This window comes from Oncorhynchus tshawytscha, unplaced genomic scaffold (genome assembly GCF_018296145.1).
Source record: "Oncorhynchus tshawytscha isolate Ot180627B unplaced genomic scaffold, Otsh_v2.0 Un_contig_8305_pilon_pilon, whole genome shotgun sequence".
NCBI classification, from domain to species: domain Eukaryota; kingdom Metazoa; phylum Chordata; class Actinopteri; order Salmoniformes; family Salmonidae; genus Oncorhynchus; species Oncorhynchus tshawytscha.
In genome coordinates, this window is record NW_024608029.1 from 13,977 (window position 1) to 36,500 (window position 22,524).

The window sequence follows — 22,524 nt, forward strand, 5'->3', positions numbered from 1 at the left end:
CACTGTTGCTTTAGCATAGCATATAACCACTGTTGCTTTAGCATAGCATATAACCACTGTTGCTTTAGCATAGCATATAACCACTGTTGCTTTAGCATAGCATATAACCACTGTTGCTTTAGCATAGCATATAACCACTGTTGCTTTAGTATAGCATATAACCACTGTTGCTTTAGCATAGCATATAACCACTGTTGCTTTAGCATAGCATATAAACACTGTTGCTTTAGCATAGCATATAACCACTGTTGCTTTAGCATAGCATATAACCACTGTTGCTTTAGCATAGCATATAACCACTGTTGCTTTAGCATAGCATATAACCACTGTTGCTTTAGCATATAAACACTCGTGTCTTGTTTTCTCTTTCGTTTGTTATCATTTCCACACGATTTCGAGTTCTTCGTTACACTAACAGAGCAAAACGTACTTTCTAGAGTTAGCATTGTGAGCACTGCTTTTTGTTCCAAGTTATTTCGGTCCTTACAGTAGACTGGCGAAGCTAACCCTGAGGTGTTGATGTCACTTGACTGTTAGGAAGGCTTCTTACCTTCAGTGTGGAGCACGGTTGGCTGTTCCTCTGCTGTGAGCCGTAGCTGTTAGCATGCGCCTGCTGTGTGGAGGAGGCTAGCATCCCAGCTGAGTAGAGAGTATCCTTCTCATCTCTCGATAACAACTGGGTCTCGTCTCTCGACGACCTCGACGACTCTGGGATGGACTCCAGGACACAACACTCGATCTGGGGGATACGTGAAAGGTCAAGGTGGAGGGTCAGAGGTGGAGAGGGTCTGTAGGAAACGGAGAGGAATATAGACCCGATAGAGTTCTGGTCTGACCGAATTAGCATCGAAGCTAACAGGGTAAAGAGAGTAGTTGTGAATGGGGGAATTGGACACTCTCTTTCTCTCTCTACCTGTCTCTCTCTCTCTTCACCTCCTCCTCAACTACCTTACCTTCTCTCTTTCTAATCTCTCTCCTCACCTCCTCCCCACCTACCTTTCCTTCTCTGTTTCTACTCCCTCTCTCCAACTCTCTCTCTCTCCCCACCCCTTTCTCTCTCTAGTAGTGTGGTCAGGCATTGTGTTCATTTCTCAACACCATGAAATATTCAGCAGGTTGGTAACAAGAGGCTCTCTCTGCTGCCCTACTGTTCCTAGGACACAGGCAACAACAAGAGTTACAACACACTGTGGGCAGAAACAAACTACATAAACTACATGTACTGACTGTGTTATGGTGGTAGATATAAACTACATGTACTGACTGTGTTATGGTGGTAGATATAAACTACATGTACTGACTGTGTTATGGTGGTAGATATAAACTACATGTACTGACTGTGTTATGGTGGTAGATATAAACTACATGTACTGACTGTGTTATGGTGTAGATATATACTGACTGTGTTATGGATAGATATAAACTACATGTACTGACTGTGTTATGGTGGTAGATATAAACTACATGTACTGACTGTGTTATGGTGGTAGATATAAACTACATGTACTGACTGTGTTATGGTGGTAGATATAAACTACATGTACTGACTGTGTTATGGTGGTAGATATAAACTACATGTACTGACTGTGTTATGGTGGTAGATATAAACTACATGTACTGACTGTGTTATGGTGGTAGATATAAACTACATGTACTGACTGTGTTATGGTGGTAGATATAAACTACATGTACTGACTGTGTTATGGTGGTAGATATAAACTACATGCACTGACTGTGTTATGGTGGTAGATATAAACTACATGCACTGACTGTGTTATGGCGGTAGATATAAACTACATGTACTGACTGTGTTATGGTGGTAGATATAAACTACATGTACTGACTGTGTTATGGTGGTAGATATAAACTACATGTACTGACTGTGTTATGGTGGTAGATATAAACTACATGTACTGACTGTGTTATGGTGGTAGATATAAACTACATGCACTGACTGTGTTATGGTGGTAGATATAAACTACATGTACTGACTGTGTTATGGTGGTAGATATAAACTACATGTACTGACTGTGTTATGGTGGTAGATATAAACTACATGTACTGACTGTGTTATGGTGGTAGATATAAACTACATGTACTGACTGTGTTATGGTGGTAGATATATAATGTACTGACTGTGTTATGGTGGTAGATATAAACTACATGTACTGACTGTGTTATGGTGGTAGATATAAACTACATGTACTGACTGTGTTATGGTGGTAGATATAAACTACATGTACTGACTGTGTTATGGTGGTAGATATAAACTATGTACATGTACTGACTGTGTTATGGTGGTAGATATAAACTACATGTACTGACTGTGTTATGGTGGTAGATATAAACTACATGTACTGACTGTGTTATGGTGGTAGATATAAACTACATGTACTGACTGTGTTATGGTGGTAGATATAAACTACATGTACTGACTGTGTTATGGTGGTAGATATAAACTACATGTACTGACTGTGTTATGGTGGTAGATATAAACTACATGTACTGACTGTGTTATGGTGGTAGATATAAACTACATGTACTGACTGTGTTATGGTGGTAGATATAAACTACATGTACTGACTGTGTTATGGTGGTAGATATAAATAAACTAAACTACATGTACTGACTGTGTTATGTGTTATGGTGGTAGATATAAACTACATGTACTGACTGTGTTATGGTGGTAGATATAAACTACATGTACTGACTGTGTTATGGTGGTAGATATAAACTACATGTACTGACTGTGTTATGGTGGTAGATATAAACTACATGTAAACTGACTGTGTTATGGTGGTAGATATAAACTACATGTACTGACTGTGTTATGGTGGTAGATATAAACTACATGTACTGACTGTGTTATGGTGGTAGACTGTGTTATGGTGGTAGATATAAACTACATGTACTGACTGTGTTATGGTGGTAGATATAAACTACATGTACTGACTGTGTTATGGTGGTAGATATAAACTACATGTACTGACTGTGTTATGGTGGTAGATATAAACTACATGTACTGACTGTGTTATGGTGGTAGATATAAACTACATGTACTGACTGTGTTATGGTGGTAGATATAAACTACATGTACTGACTGTGTTATGGTGGTAGATATAAACTACATGTACTGACTGTGTTATGGTGGTAGATATAAACTACATGTACTGACTGTGTTATGGTGGTAGATATAAACTACATGTACTGACTGTGTTATGGTGGTAGATATAAACTACATGTACTGACTGTGTTATGGTGGTAGATATAAACTACATGTACTGACTGTGTTATGGTGGTAGATATAAACTACATGTACTGACTGTGTTATGGTGGTAGATATAAACTACATGTACTGACTGTGTTATGGTGGTAGATATAAACTACATGTACTGACTGTGTTATGGTGGTAGATATAAACTACATGTACTGACTGTGTTATGGTGGTAGATATAAACTACATGTACTGACTGTGTTATGGTGGTAGATATAAACTACATGTACTGACTGTGTTATGGTGGTAGATATAAACTACATGTACTGACTGTGTTATGGTGGTAGATATAAACTACATGTACTGACTGTGTTATGGTGGTAGATATAAACTACATGTACTGACTGTGTTATGGTGGTAGATATAAACTACATGTACTGACTGTGTTATGGTGGTAGATATAAACTACATGTACTGACTGTGTTATGGTGGTAGATATAAACTACATGTACTGACTGTGTTATGGTGGTAGATATAAACTACATGTACTGACTGTGTTATGGTGGTAGATATAAACTACATGTACTGACTGTGTTATGGTGGTAGATATAAACTACATGTACTGACTGTGTTATGGTGGTAGATATAAACTACATGTACTGACTGTGTTATGGTGGTAGATATAAACTACATGTACTGACTGTGTTATGGTGGTAGATATAAACTACATGTACTGACTGTGTTATGGTGGTAGATATAAACTACATGTACTGACTGTGTTATGGTGGTAGATATAAACTACATGTACTGACTGTGTTATGGTGGTAGATATAAACTACATGTACTGACTGTGTTATGGTGGTAGATATAAACTACATGTACTGACTGTGTTATGGTGGTAGATATAAACTACATGTACTGACTGTGTTATGGTGGTAGATATAAACTACATGTACTGACTGTGTTATGGTGGTAGATATAAACTACATGTACTGACTGTGTTATGGTGGTAGATATAAACTACATGTACTGACTGTGTTATGGTGGTAGATATAAACTACATGTTACTGACTGTGTTATGGTGGTAGATATAAACTACATGTACTGACTGTGTTATGGTGGTAGATATAAACTACATGTACTGACTGTGTTATGGTGGTAGATATAAACTACATGTACTGACTGTGTTATGGTGGTAGATATAAACTACATGTACTGACTGTGTTATGGTGGTAGATATAAACTACATGTACTGACTGTGTTATGGTGGTAGATATAAACTACATGTACTGACTGTGTTATGGTGGTAGATATAAACTACATGTACTGACTGTGTTATGGTGGTAGATATAAACTACATGTACTGACTGTGTTATGGTGGTAGATATAAACTACATGTACTGACTGTGTTATGGTGGTAGATATAAACTACATGTACTGACTGTGTTATGGTGGTAGATATAAACTACATGTACTGACTGTGTTATGGTGGTAGATATAAACTACATGTACTGACTGTGTTATGGTGGTAGATATAAACTACATGTACTGACTGTGTTATGGTGGTAGATATAAACTACATGTACTGACTGTGTTATGGTGGTAGATATAAACTACATGTACTGACTGTGTTATGGTGGTAGATATAAACTACATGTACTGACTGTGTTATGGTGGTAGATATAAACTACATGTACTGACTGTGTTATGGTGGTAGATATAAACTACATGTACTGACTGTGTTATGGTGGTAGATATAAACTACATGTACTGACTGTGTTATGGTGGTAGATATAAACTACATGTACTGACTGTGTTATGGTGGTAGATATAAACTACATGTACTGACTGTGTTATGGTGGTAGATATAAACTACATGTACTGACTGTGTTATGGTGGTAGATATAAACTACATGTACTGACTGTGTTATGGTGGTAGATATAAACTACATGCACTGACTGTGTTATGTTATGGTGGTAGTGGTACTGTGTTATATATAAACTACATGTACTGACTGTGTTATGGTGGTAGATATAAACTACATGTACTGACTGTGTTATGGTGGTAGATATAAACTACATGTACTGACTGTGTTATGGTGGTAGATATAAACTACATGTACTGACTGTGTTATGGTGGTAGATATAAACTACATGTACTGACTGTGTTATGGTGGTAGATATAAACTACATGTACTGACTGTGTTATGGTGGTAGATATAAACTACATGTACTGACTGTGTTATGGTGGTAGATATAAACTACATGTACTGACTGTGTTATGGTGGTAGATATAAACTACATGTACTGACTGTGTTATGGTGGTAGATATAAACTACATGTACTGACTGTGTTATGGTGGTAGATATAAACTACATGTACTGACTGTGTTATGGTGGTAGATATAAACTACATGTACTGACTGTGTTATGGTGGTAGATATAAACTACATGTACTGACTGTGTTATGGTGGTAGATATAAACTACATGTACTGACTGTGTTATGGTGGTAGATATAAACTACATGTACTGACTGTGTTATGGTGGTAGATATAAACTACATGTACTGACTGTGTTATGGTGGTAGATATAAACTACATGTACTGACTGTGTTATGGTGGTAGATATAAACTACATGTACTGACTGTGTTATGGTGGTAGATATAAACTACATGTACTGACTGTGTTATGGTGGTAGATATAAACTACATGTACTGACTGTGTTATGGTGGTAGATATAAACTACATGTACTGACTGTGTTATGGTGGTAGATATAAACTACATGTACTGACTGTGTTATGGTGGTAGATATAAACTACATGTACTGACTGTGTTATGGTGGTAGATATAAACTACATGTACTGACTGTGTTATGGTGGTAGATATAAACTACATGTACTGACTGTGTTATGGTGGTAGATATAAACTACATGTACTGACTGTGTTATGGTGGTAGATATAAACTACATGTACTGACTGTGTTATGGTAGATATAAACTACATGTACTGATATGGTGGTAGATATAAACTACATGTACTGACTGTGTTATGGTGGTAGATATAAACTACATGTACTGACTGTGTTATGGTGGTAGATATAAACTACATGTACTGACTGTGTTATGGTGGTAGATATAAACTACATGTACTGACTGTGTTATGGTGGTAGATATAAACTACATGTACTGACTGTGTTATGGTGTTAGATATAAACATGTACTGACTGTGTTATGGTGGTAGATATAAACTACATGTACTGACTGTGTTATGGTGGTAGATATAAACTACATGTACTGACTGTGTTATGGTGGTAGATATAAACTACATGTACTGACTGTGTTATGGTGGTAGATATAAACTACATGTACTGACTGTGTTATGGTGGTAGATATAAACTACATGTACTGACTGTGTTATGGTGGTAGATATAAACTACATGTACTGACTGTGTTATGGTGGTAGATATAAACTACATGTACTGACTGTGTTATGGTGGTAGATATAAACTACATGTTGACTGTGTTATGGTGGTAGATATAAACTACATGTACTGACTGTGTTATGGTGGTAGATATAAACTACATGTACTGACTGTGTTATGGTGGTAGATATAAACTACATGTACTGACTGTGTTATGGTGGTAGATATAAACTACATGTACTGACTGTGTTATGGTGGTAGATATAAACTACATGTACTGACTGTGTTATGGTGGTAGATATAAACTACATGTACTGACTGTGTTATGGTGGTAGATATAAACTACATGTACTGACTGTGTTATGGTGGTAGATATAAACTACATGTACTGACTGTGTTATGGTGGTAGATATAAACTACATGTACTGACTAGATATAAACTGTACTGACTGTGTTATGGTGGTAGATATAAACTACATGTACTGACTGTGTTATGGTGGTAGATATAAACTACATGTACTGACTGTGTTATGGTGGTAGATATAAACTACATGTACATGACTGTGTTATGGTGGTAGATATAAACTACATGTACTGACTGTGTTATGGTGGTAGATATATAAACTAAACATGTACTGACTGTGTTATGGTGGTAGATATAAACTACATGTACTGACTGTGTTATGGTGGTAGATATAAACTACATGTACTGACTGTGTTATGGTGGTAGATATAAACTACATGTACTGACTGTGTTATGGTGGTAGATATAAACTACATGTTACTGACTGTGTTATGGTGGTAGATATAAACACTGACTGTGTTATGGTGGTAGATATAAACTACATGTACTGACTGTGTTATGGTGGTAGATATAAACTACATGTACTGACTGTGTTATGGTGGTAGATATAAACTACATGTACTGACTGTGTTATGGTGGTAGATATAAACTACATGTACTGACTGTGTTATGGTGGTAGATATAAACTACATGTACTGACTGTGTTATGGTGGTAGATATAAACTACATGTACTGACTGTGTTATGGTGGTAGATATAAACTACATGTACTGACTGTGTTATGGTGGTAGATATAAACTACATGTACTGACTGTGTTATGGTGGTGATATAAACTACATGTACTGACTGTGTTATGGTGGTAGATATAAACTACATGTACTGACTGTGTTATGGTGGTAGATATAAACTACATGTACTGACTGTGTTATGGTGGTAGATATAAACTACATGTACTGACTGTGTTATGTACTGTGGTAGATATAAACTACATGTACTGACTGTGTTATGGTGGTAGATATAAACTACATGTACTGACTGTGTTATGGTGGTAGATATAAACTACATGTACTGACTGTGTTATGGTGGTAGATATAAACTACATGTACTGACTGTGTTATGGTGGTAGATATAAAACATGTACTGACTGTGTTACTAGACTGTGTTATGGTGGTAGATATAAACTACATGTACTGACTGTGTTATGGTGGTAGATATAAACTACATGTACTGACTGTGTTATGGTGGTAGATATAAACTACATGTACTGACTGTGTTATGGTGGTAGATATAAACTACATGTACTGACTGTGTTATGGTGGTAGATATAAACTACATGTACTGACTGTGTTATGGTGGTAGATATAAACTACATGTACTGACTGTGTTATGGTGGTAGATATAAACTACATGTACTGACTGTGTTATGGTGGTAGATATAAACTACATGTACTGACTGTGTTATGGTGGTAGATATAAACTACATGTACTGACTGTGTTATGATATAAACTACATGTACTGACTGTGTTATGGTGGTAGATATAAACTACATGTACTGACTGTGTTATGGTGGTAGATATAAACTACATGTACTGACTGTGTTATGGTGGTAGATATAAACTACATGTACTGACTGTGTTATGGTGGTAGATATAAACTACATGTACTACTGACTGTGTTATGGTGGTAGATATAAACTACATGTACTGACTGTGTTATGGTGGTAGATATAAACTACATGTACTGACTGTGTTATGGTGGTAGATATAAACTACATGTACTGACTGTGTTATGGTGGTAGATATAAACTACATGTACTGACTGTGTTATGGTGGTAGATATAAACTACATGTACTGACTGTGTTATGGTGGTAGATATAAACTACATGTACTGACTGTGTTATGGTGGTAGATATAAACTACATGTACTGACTGTGTTATGGTGGTAGATATAAACTACATGTACTGACTGTGTTATGGTGGTAGATATAAACTACATGTACTGACTGTGTTATGGTGGTAGATATAAACTACATGTACTGACTGTGTTATGGTGGTAGATATAAACTACATGTACTGACTGTGTTATGGTGGTAGATATAAACTACATGTACTGACTGTGTTATGGTGGTAGATATAAACTACATGTACTGACTGTGTTATGGTGGTAGATATAAACTACATGTACTGACTGTGTTATGGTGGTAGATATAAACTACATGTACTGACTGTGTTATGGTGGTAGATATAAACTACATGTACTGACTGTGTTATGGTGGTAGATATAAACTACATGTACTGACTGTGTTATGGTGGTAGATATAAACTACATGTACTGACTGTGTTATGGTGGTAGATATAAACTACATGTACTGACTGTGTTATGGTGGTAGATATAAACTACATGTACTGACTGTGTTATGGTGGTAGATATAAACTACATGTACTGACTGTGTTATGGTGGTAGATATAAATATAAACTGTGTTATGGTGGTAGATATACATGTACTGACTGTGTTATGGTGGTAGATATAAACTACATGTACTGACTGTGTTATGGTGGTAGATATAAACTACATGTACTGACTGTGTTATGGTGGTAGATATAAACTACATGTACTGACTGTGTTATGGTGGTAGATATAAACTACATGTACTGACTGTGTTATGGTGGTAGATATAAACTACTGTGTTATGTACTGACTGTGTTATGGTGGTAGATATAAACTACATGTACTGACTGTGTTATGGTGGTAGATATAAACTACATGTACTGACTGTGTTATGGTGGTAGATATAAACTACATGTACTGACTGTGTTATGGTGGTAGATATAAACTACATGTACTGACTGTGTTATGGTGGTAGATATAAACTACATGTACTGACTGTGTTATGGTGGTAGATATAAACTACATGTACTGACTGTGTTATGGTGGTAGATATAAACTACATGTACTGACTGTGTTATGGTGGTAGATATAAACTACATGTACTGACTGTGTTATGGTGGTAGATATAAACTACATGTACTGACTGTGTTATGGTGGTAGATATAAACTACATGTACTGACTGTGTTATGGTGGTAGATATAAACTACATGTACTGACTGTGTTATGGTGGTAGATATAAACTACATGTACTGACTGTGTTATGGTGGTAGATATAAACTACATGTACTGACTGTGTTATGGTGGTAGATATAAACTACATGTACTGACTGTGTTATGGTGGTAGATATAAACTACATGTACTGACTGTGTTATGGTGGTAGATATAAACTACATGTACTGACTGTGTTATGGTGGTAGATATAAACTACATGTACTGACTGTGTTATGGTGGTAGATATAAACTACATGTACTGACTGTGTTATGGTGGTAGATATAAACTACTGTACTGACTGTGTTATGGTGGTAGATATAAACTACATGCACTGACTGTGTTATGGTGGTAGATATAAACTACATGTACTGACTGTGTTATGGTGGTAGATATAAACTACATGTACTGACTGTGTTATGGTGGTAGATATAAACTACATACTGACTGTGTTATGGTGGTAGATATAAACTACATGTACTGACTGTGTTATGGTGGTAGATATAAACTACATGTACTGACTGTGTTATGGTGGTAGATATAAACTACATGTACTGACTGTGTTATGGTGGTAGATATAAACTACATGTACTGACTGTGTTATGGTGGTAGATATAAACTACATGTACTGACTGTGTTATGGTGGTAGATATAAACTACATGTACTGACTGTGTTATGGTGGTAGATATAAACTACATGTACTGACTGTGTTATGGTGGTAGATATAAACTACATGTACTGACTGTGTTATGGTGGTAGATATAAACTACATGTACTGACTGTGTTATGGTGGTAGATATAAACTACATGTACTGACTGTGTTATGGTGGTAGATATAAACTACATGTACTGACTGTGTTATGGTGGTAGATATAAACTACATGTACTGACTGTGTTATGGTGGTAGATATAAACTACATGTACTGACTGTGTTATGGTGGTAGATATAAACTACATGTACTGACTGTGTTATGGTGGTAGATATAAACTACATGTACTGACTGTGTTATGGTGGTAGATATAAACTACATGTACTGACTGTGTTATGGTGGTAGATATAAACTACAACTGTGTTATGGTGGTACATGTACTGACTGTGTTATGGTGGTAGATATAAACTACATGTACTGACTGTGTTATGGTGGTAGATATAAACTACATGTACTGACTGTGTTATGGTGGTAGATATAAACTACATGTACTGACTGTGTTATGGTGGTAGATATAAACTACATGTACTGACTGTGTTATGGTGGTAGATATAAACTACATGTACTGACTGTGTTATGGTGGTAGATATAAACTACATGTACTGACTGTGTTATGGTGGTAGATATAAACTACATGTACTGACTGTGTTATGGTGGTAGATATAAACTACATGTACTGACTGACTGTGTTATGGTGGTAGATATAAACTACATGTACTGACTGTGTTATGGTGGTAGATATAAACTACATGTACTGACTGTGTTATGGTGGTAGATATAAACTACATGTACTGACTGTGTTATGGTGGTAGATATAAACTACATGTACTGACTGTGTTATGGTGGTAGATATAAACTACATGTACTGACTGTGTTATGGTGGTAGATATAAACTACATGTACTGACTGTGTTATGGTGGTAGATATAAACTACATGTACTGACTGTGTTATGGTGGTAGATATAAACTACATGTACTGACTGTGTTATGGTGGTAGATATAAAAACTGACTGTGTTATGTACTGCACTGACTGTGTTATGGTGGTAGATATAAACTACATGTACTGACTGTGTTATGGTGGTAGATATAAACTACATGTACTGACTGTGTTATGGTGGTAGATATAAACTACATGTACTGACTGTGTTATGGTGGTAGATATAAACTACATGTACTGACTGTGTTATGGTGGTAGATATAAACTACATGTACTGACTGTGTTATGGTGGTAGATATAAACTACATGTACTGACTGTGTTATGGTGGTAGATATAAACTACATGTACTGACTGTGTTATGGTGGTAGATATAAACTACATGTACTGACTGTGTTATGGTGGTAGATATAAACTACATGTACTGACTGTGTTATGGTGGTAGATATAAACTACATGTACTGACTGTGTTATGGTGGTAGATATAAACTACATGTACTGACTGTGTTATGGTGGTAGATATAAACTACATGTACTGACTGTGTTATGGTGGTAGATATAAACTACATGTACTGACTGTGTTATGGTGGTAGATATAAACTACATGTACTGACTGTGTTATATAAACTACATGTACTGACTGTGTTATGGTGGTAGATATAAACTACATGTACTGACTGTGTTATGGTGGTAGATATAAACTACATGTACTGACTGTGTTATGGTGGTAGATATAAACTACATGTACTGACTGTGTTATGGTGGTAGATAAACTAAACTGACATGGTGGTAGATATAAACTACTGACTGTGTTATGGTGGTAGATATAAACTACATGTACTGACTGTGTTATGGTGGTAGATATAAACTACATGTACTGACTGTGTTATGGTGGTAGATATAAACTACATGTACTGACTGTGTTATGGTGGTAGATATAAACTACATGTACTGACTGTGTTATGGTGGTAGATATAAACTACATGTATTGACTGTGTTATGGTGGTAGATATAAACTACATGTACTGACTGTGTTATGGTGGTAGATATAAACTACATGTACTGACTGTGTTATGGTGGTAGATATAAACTACATGTACTGACTGTGTTATGGTGGTAGATATAAACTACATGACTGTGTTATGGTGGTAGATATAAACTACATGTACTGACTGTGTTATGGTGGTAGATATAAACTACATGTACTGACTGTGTTATGGTGGTAGATATAAACTACATGTTATGACTGTGTTATGGTGGTAGATATAAACTACATGTACTGACTGTGTTATGGTGGTAGATATAAACTACATGTACTGACTGTGTTATGGTGGTAGATATAAACTACATGTACTGACTGTGTTATGGTGGTAGATATAAACTACATGTACTGACTGTGTTATGGTGGTAGATATAAACTACATGTACTGACTGTGTTATGGTGGTAGATATAAACTACATGTACTGACTGTGTTATGGTGGTAGATAAATAATGTACTGACTGTGTTATGGTGGTAGATATAAACTACATGTACTGACTGTGTTATGGTGGTAGATATAAACTACATGTACTGACTGTGTTATGGTGGTAGATATAAACTACATGTACTGACTGTGTTATGGTGGTAGATATAAACTACATGTATGTACTGACTGTGTTATGTGGTGGTAGATATAAACTACATGTACTGACTGTGTTATGGTGGTAGATATAAACTACATGTACTGACTGTGTTATGGTGGTAGATATAAACTACATGTACTGACTGTGTTATGGTGGTAGATATAAACTACATGTACTGTGTTATGGTGGTAGATATAAACTACATGTACTGACTGTGTTATGGTGTGATATAAACTACATTATGTGTGGTAGATATAAACTACATGTACTGACTGTGTTATGGTGGTAGATATAAACTACATGTACTGACTGTGTTATGGTGGTAGATATAAACTACATGTTACTGTGTTATGGTGGTAGATATAAACTACATGTACTGACTGTGTTATGGTGGTAGATATAAACTACATGTACTGACTGTGTTATGGTGGTAGATATAAACTACATGTACTGACTGTGTTATGGTGGTAGATATAAACTACATGTACTGACTGTGTTATGGTGGTAGATATAAACTAAACATGTACTGACTGTGTTATGGTGGTAGATATAAACTACATGTACTGACTGTGTTATGGTGGTAGATATAAACTACATGTACTGACTGTGTTATGGTGGTAGATATAAACTACATGTACTGACTGTGTTATGGTGGTAGATATAAACTACATGTACTGACTGTGTTATGGTGGTAGATATAAACTACATGTACTGACTGTGTTATGGTGGTAGATATAAACTACATGTACTGACTGTGTTATGGTGGTAGATATAAACTACATGTACTGACTGTGTTATGGTGGTAGATATAAACTACATGTACTGACTGTGTTATGGTGGTAGATATAAACTACATGTACTGACTGTGTTATGGTGGTAGATATAAACTACATGTACTGACTGTGTTATGGTGGTAGATATAAACTACATGTACTGACTGTGTTATGGTGGTAGATATAAACTACATGTACTGACTGTGTTATGGTGGTAGATATAAACTACATGTACTGACTGTGTTATGGTGGTAGATATAAACTACATGTACTGACTGTGTTGTGTTATGGTGGTAGATATAAACTACATGTACTGACTGTGTTATGGTGGTAGATATAAACTACATGTACTGACTGTGTTATGGTGGTAGATATAAACTACATGTACTGACTGTGTTATGGTGGTAGATATAAACTACATGTACTGACTGTGTTATGGTGGTAGATATAAACTACATGTACTGACTGTGTTATGGTGGTAGATATAAACTACATGTACTGACTGTGTTATGGTGGTAGATATAAACTACATGTACTGACTGTGTTATGGTGGTAGATATAAACTACATGTACTGACTGTGTTATGGTGGTAGATATAAACTACATGTACTGACTGTGTTATGGTGGTAGTACTGACTGTGTTATGGTGGTAGATATAAACTACATGTACTGACTGTGTTATGGTGGTAGATATAAACTACATGTACTGACTGTGTTATGGTGGTAGATATAAACTACATGTATGTACTGTGTTATGGTGGTAGACTGTGTAGATATAAACTACATTATGGTGGTAGATATAAACTACATGTACTGACTGTGTTATGGTGGTAGATATAAACTACATGTACTGACTGTGTTATGGTGGTAGATATAAACTACATGTACTGACTGTGTTATGGTGGTAGATATAAACTACATGTACTGACTGTGTTATGGTGGTAGATATAAACTACATGTACTGACTGTGTTATGGTGGTAGATATAAACTACATGTACTGACTGTGTTATGGTGGTAGATATAATGTACTGACTGTGTTATGGTGGTAGATATGTACTGACTGTGTTATGGTGGTAGATATAAACTACATGTACTGACTGTGTTATGGTGGTAGATATAAACTACATGTACTGACTGTGTTATGGTGGTAGATATAAACTACATGTACTGACTGTGTTATGGTGGTAGATATAAACTACATGTACTGACTGTGTTATGGTGGTAGATATAAACTACATGTACTGACTGTGTTATGGTGGTAGATATAAACTACATGTACTGACTGTGTTATGGTGGTAGATATAAACTACATGTACTGACTGTGTTATGGTGGTAGATATAAACTACATGTACTGACTGTGTTATGGTGGTAGATATAAACTACATGTACTGACTGTGTTATGGTGGTAGATATAAACTACATGTACTGACTGTGTTATGGTGGTAGATATAAACTACATGTACTGACTGTGTTATGGTGGTAGATATAAACTACATGTACTGACTGTGTTATGGTGGTAGATATAAACTACATGTACTGACTGTGTTATGGTGGTAGATATAAACTACATGTACTGACTGTGTTATGGTGGTAGATATAAACTACATGTACTGACTGTGTTATGGTGGTAGATATAAACTACATGTACTGACTGTGTTATGGTGGTAGATATAAAACATGTACTGACTGTGTTATGATATAAACTACATGACTGTGTTATGGTGGTAGATATAAACTACATGTACTGACTGTAGATATATGGACTGGTTATGGTGGTAGATATAAACTACATGTACTGACTGTGTTATGGTGGTAGATATAAACTACATGTACTGACTGTGTTATGGTGGTAGATATAAACTACATGTACTGACTGTGTTATGGTGATAGATATAAACTACATGTACTGACTGTGTTATGGTGGTAGATATAAACTACATGTACTGACTGTGTTATGGTGGTAGATATAAACTACATGTATTGACTGTGTTATGGTGGTAGATATAAACTACATGTACTGACTGTGTTATGGTGGTATATAAACTTTGGCTATTCTCTCCATGTATACATTATTTATCTTTCTTAAAAACCCCACCGTAGTCAGATATTAACGACTCATCATTTTATACAGGAGGAGGGTGTGGGTCCCCCCTAGTATACAGGAGGAGGGTGTGGGCCCCCCCTAGTATACAGGAGGAGGGTGGGTCCCCCCTAGTATACAGGAGGAGGGTGGTATACAGGAGGAGGGTGGTATACAGGAGGAGGGTGGTATACAGGAGGAGGGTGCCCCCTAGTATACAGGAGGAGGGTGTGGGCCCCCTAGTATACACCCCCTAGTATACAGGAGGAGGGTGCCCCCCTAGTATACAGGAGGAGGGTGTGGGGTCCCCCTAGTATACACCCCTAGTATACAGGAGGAGGGTGGGTCCCCCTAGTATACAGGAGGAGGGTGGTATACAGGAGGAGGGTGGTATACAGGAGGAGGGTGGTATACAGGAGGAGGGTGGTATACAGGGGGAGGGTGGTATACAGGAGGAGGGTGGTATACAGGAGGAGGGTGGTATACAGGAGGAGGGTGGTATACAGGAGGAGGGTGGTATCCAGGAGGACTGTGGTATACAGGAGGAGAGTGGTATACAGGAGGAGGGTGGTATACAGGAGGAGGGTGGTATCCAGGAGGAGGGTGGTATCCAGGAGGAGGGTGGTATCCAGGAGTAGGGTGGTATACAGGAGGAGGGTAGTATACAGGAGGAGGGTGGTATCCAGGAGGAAGGTGGGTAGTATACAGGAGGAGGGTGGTATACAGGAGGAGGGTGGTATACAGGAGGAGGGTGGTATCCAGGAGGAGGGTGGTATACAGGAGGAGGGTGGTATCCAGGAGGTGGGTAGTATACAGGAGGAGGGTGGTATACAGGAGGAGGGTGGTATACAGGAGGAGGGTGGTATCCAGGAGGTGGGTAGTATACAGGAGGAGGGTGGGCCGGGTGGGCCCCCTAGTATACAGGAGGAGGGTGGTATACAGGAGGAGGGTGGTATCCAGGAGGTGGGTAGTATACAGGAGGAGGGTGGGCCGGTGGGCCCCCCCTAGTATACAGGAGGAGGGTGGTATACAGGAGGAGGGAGGTATCCAGGAGGAGGATGGTATACAGTATACAGTGTTAGAGTGTTTTGGGTTACTGTCGTACCGGCAGCGGTTTGGCGACGCCGATGCGTACGACCCCCGTAGCCGGTGGTTTTGAGGACGTGCACGGCTCGCTCCAGCGTCGACCGGACCAGGTCCACGTCGTTGACGGACATGAGCCGGTCACCGGGCAGCAGGCGTCCGTCTGAGTCGGCCACGCCACCGGGGACCAGGGAGCGGATCACCAGGACAGTCTTAGAGTCGTCCTCTGGGTCCTGGAGAGGGACAACATAAGGAACAGGTGAACAACAGTTCAAAGGTCATGTCCTCCCAAAGGTCAAGTCCAATAGAAAGGAGAGAGTACAATTGTTTTGCTTCCCAGTTCATCTTTTTTTAAATTGTCTTTCCAAAGGATCCACTCTTTGGCCCACCATCCTCTCCTCGTCTCCTGGTCTACATTACTAGTGATCCAAACCAGTTGAAAGAGAGGAGAGTAGGAAGCTAGACGTTAGACCATCGAGATGCACCACAGTCTTACCTGGTAGTCTAGGATGCTGAATCCCAGGCCTTCCTCTCCCTTCACCAGCTCTATCACCTGACTGTCTCTCTCCCACATGGCCAGAGGAGGAGACACAGGCTTATTAAAACCACGACTCCCACAATCCATGTTGTTACAACCAGGAAGTAGACAGCAGGGCTGGTCATACTGGGACTGGGAGAGGAGAAAGAGAGAGTTAGGGCACATCTCATATGACACCCCGGCTGCAGTCTGATTGACTATCCTTCCACCCTTCTTCCAGAAATGTGTCTAAATAGTGTCACTCCGCCTAATGGTAGCAAAAGGATTGGATTGACCCCACCAATATGTCTGACACCATCTCCATATCCCTCCATTTCCCCATTCCTCCATCTCCATATCCCTCCATCTCCCCATCCCTCCATCTCCATATCCATCCATCTCAATATCCCTCCATCTCCATATCCCTCCATTTCCCCATTCCTCCATCTCCATATCCCTCCATCTCCATATCCCTCCTTCTCCATATCCCTCCATATCCATCCATCTCCCTCCATATCCATCCATCTCCATATCCCTCCATCTCCATATCCCTCCATCTCCATATCCCTCCATCTCCATATCCCTCCATCTCTATATCCCTCCATCTCCATATCCCTCCATCTCCATATCCCTCCATCTCCATATCCCTCCATCTCCATATCCCTCCATCTCTATATCCCTCCATCTCCATATCCCTCCTTCTCCATATCCCTCCTTCTCCATATCCCTCCATCTCCATCTCCCTCCATATCCATCCATCTCCATATCCCTCCTTCTCCATATCCCTCCATCTCCCTCCATATCCATCCATCTCCATATCCCTCCTTCTCCATATCCCTCCTTCTCCATATCCCTCCTTCTCCATCTCCCTCCATCTCCATCTCCCTCCATATCCCTCCATCTCCATATCCCTCCTTCTCCATATCCCTCCATCTCCATCTCCCTCCATATCCATCCATCTCCATATCCCTCCTTCTCCATCTCCCTCCATCTCCATCTCCCTCCATATCCATCCTTCTCCATATCCCTCCATCTCCATCTCCCTCCATCTCCATCTCCCTCCATCTCCCTCCATATCCATCCATCTCCATATCCCTCCATCTCTATATGCCTCCATCTCCATATCCCTCCATCTCCATATCCCTCCATCTCTATATCCATCCATCTCCATATCCCTCCATCTCTATGTCTGACACCATCTCTATATCCCGCCATCTCCATATCCCTCCATCTCCATATTCCTCCATCTCCATATCCCTCCATCTTCATATTCCTCCATCTCTATATCCCTCCATCTCTATATCCCTCCATCTCCATATCCCTCCATCTCTATATCCCTCCATCTTCATATCCCTCCATCTCCATATCCCTCCATCTCTATATCCCGCCATCTCCATATCCCTCCATCTCCATATTCCTCCATCTCCATATCCCTCCATCTCTATATCCCCCATCTCCCCATCTCTATATCCCTCCATCTCTATATCCCTCCATCTCCATATCCCTCCATCTCCATATCCCTCCATCTCTATATCCCTCCATCTCTATATCCCGCCATCTCCATATCCCTCCATCTCCATATTCCTCCATCTCCATATCCCTCCATCTTCATATTCCTCCATCTCTATATGCCTCCATCTCTATATCCCTCCATCTCTATATCCCTCCATCTTCATATCCCTCCATCTCCATATCCCTCCATCTCTATATCCCCCCATCTCCCCATCCCTCCATCTCTATATCCCTCCATCTCTATATCCCTCCATCTCCATATCCCTCCATCTCTATATCCCTCCATCTTCATATCCCTCCATCTCCCCATCCCTCCATCTCTATATCCCTCCATCTCCATATCCCTCCATCTCTATATCCCTCCATCTTCATATCCCTCCATCTCCCCATCCCTCCATCTCTATATCCCTCCATCTCTATATCCCTCCATCTCCATATCCCTCCATCTCTATATCCCTCCATCTTCATATCCCTCCATCTCCATATCCCTCCATCTCCATATCCCTCCATCTCTATATCCCTCCATCTCCATATCCCTCCATCTCTATATCCCTCCATCTTCATATCCCTCCATCTCTATATCCCTCCATCTCTATATCCCTCCATCTTCATATCCCTCCATCTCCATATCCCTCCATCTTCATATTCCTCCATCTCCATATCCCTCCATCTCCATATTCCTCCATCTCCATATCCCTCCATCTCTCTATATCCCTCCATCTCCATATCCCTCCATCTCCATATGCCTCCATCTCCATATCCCTCCATCTCTATATCCCTCCATCTCCATATTCCTCCATCTCCATATTCCTCCATCTCTATATCCCTCCATCTCTATATCCCTCCATCTCCATATCCATCCTTCTCCATATTCCTCCATATCCCTCCATCTCCATATCCATCCTTCTCCATATTCCTCCTTCTCCATATCCCTCCATCTCCATATCCCTCCATCTCCATATCCCTCCATCTCTATATCCCTCCATCTCCATATCCCTCCATCTCTATATGCCTCCATCTCCATATCCCTCCATCTCCATATCCCTCCATCTCCATATCCCTCCATCTCCATATCCCTCCATCTCCATATCCCTCCATCTCCATATCCCTCCATCTCTATATCCCTCCATCTCCATATCCCTCCTTCTCCATATCCCTCCTTCTCCATATCCCTCCATCTCCATCTCCCTCCATATCCATCCATCTCCATATCCCTCCTTCTCCATATCCCTCCATCTCCCTCCATATCCATCCATCTCCATATCCCTCCTTCTCCATATCCCTCCTTCTCCATATCCCTCCTTCTCCATCTCCCTCCATCTCCATCTCCCTCCATATCCCTCCATCTCCATATCCCTCCTTCTCCATATCCCTCCATCTCCATCTCCCTCCATATCCATCCATCTCCATATCCCTCCTTCTCCATCTCCCTCCATCTCCATCTCCTCCATATCCATCCTTCTCCATATCCCTCCATCTCCATCTCCCTCCATCTCCCTCCATCTCCCTCCATATCCATCCATCTCCATATCCCTCCATCTCTATATGCCTCCATCTCCATATCCCTCCATCTCCATATCCCTCCATCTCTATATCCATCCATCTCCATATCCCTCCATCTCTATGTCTGACACCATCTCTATATCCCGCCATCTCCATATCCCTCCATCTCCATATTCCTCCATCTCCATATCCCTCCATCTTCATATTCCTCCATCTCTATATCCCTCCATCTCTATATCCCTCCATCTCCATATCCCTCCATCTCTATATCCCTCCATCTTCATATCCCTCCATCTCCATATCCCTCCATCTCTATATCCCGCCATCTCCATATCCCTCCATCTCCATATTCCTCCATCTCCATATCCCTCCATCTCTATATCCCCCCATCTCCCCATCTCTATATCCCTCCATCTCTATATCCCTCCATCTCCATATCCCTCCATCTCCATATCCCTCCATCTCTATATCCCTCCATCTCTATATCCCGCCATCTCCATATCCCTCCATCTCCATATTCCTCCATCTCCATATCCCTCCATCTTCATATTCCTCCATCTCTATATGCCTCCATCTCTATATCCCTCCATCTCTATATCCCTCCATCTTCATATCCCTCCATCTCCATATCCCTCCATCTCTATATCCCCCATCTCCCCATCCCTCCATCTCTATATCCCTCCATCTCTATATCCCTCCATCTCCATATCCCTCCATCTCTATATCCCTCCATCTTCATATCCCTCCATCTCCCCATCCCTCCATCTCTATATCCCTCCATCTCCATATCCCTCCATCTCTATATCCCTCCATCTTCATATCCCTCCATCTCCCCATCCCTCCATCTCTATATCCCTCCATCTCTATATCCCTCCATCTCCATATCCCTCCATCTCCATATCCCTCCATCTTCATATCCCTCCATCTCCATATCCCTCCATCTCCATATCCCTCCATCTCTATATCCCTCCATCTCCATATCCCTCCATCTCTATATCCCTCCATCTTCATATCCCTCCATCTCTATATCCCTCCATCTCTATATCCCTCCATCTTCATATTCCTCCATCTCCATATCCCTCCATCTCTCTATATCCCTCCATCTCCATATCCCTCCATCTCCATATGCCTCCATCTCCATATCCCTCCATCTCTATATCCCTCCATCTCCATATTCCTCCATCTCCATATTCCTCCATCTCTATATCCCTCCATCTCTATATCCCTCCATCTCCATATCCATCCTTCTCCATATTCCTCCATATCCCTCCATCTCCATATCCATCCTTCTCCATATTCCTCCTTCTCCATATCCCTCCATCTCCATATCCCTCCATCTCCATATCCCTCCATCTCTATATCCCTCCATCTCCATATCCCTCCATCTCTATATGCCTCCATCTCCATATCCCTCCATCTCCATCCTTCTCCATATTCCTCCATCTCCATATCCCTCCATCTCCATATCCCTCCATCTCTATATCCCTCCATCTCCATATCCCTCCATCTCCATATTCCTCCATCTCCATATCCCTCCATCTCTATATCCCTCCATCTCCATATCCCTCCATCTCCATATCCCTCCATCTCTATATCCCTCCATATCCCTCCATCTCTATATCCCTCCATCTCCACATCCCTTCATCTCCATATCCCTCCATCTCCACATCCCTCCATCTCATCTCCCTCCATCTCCATATCCCTCCATCTCCATATCCCTCCATCTCCATATTCCTCCAGC

General features: G+C 39.8%; 1 protein-coding gene across 2 annotated transcripts in view; it reads right to left on the reverse strand.

Annotated features, from left to right (window-relative positions):
- Positions 1-555: 555 nt before the first annotated feature.
- LOC121843227 (multiple PDZ domain protein-like) overlaps positions 556-22,524 on the reverse strand; it is a 30,299-nt gene continuing 8,330 nt past the window's right edge. For both annotated transcript variants that reach the window (XM_042312799.1, XM_042312800.1), the window contains exons 6-8: positions 17,748-17,921; positions 17,274-17,484; positions 556-739 (exon numbers count right to left, since the gene is read on the reverse strand). In XM_042312799.1, coding sequence (XP_042168733.1) covers positions 660-739; positions 17,274-17,484; positions 17,748-17,921 — 465 coding nt within the window. In that variant the 3' untranslated portion in view covers positions 556-659. The remainder of the gene's footprint in view (positions 740-17,273; positions 17,485-17,747; positions 17,922-22,524) is intronic.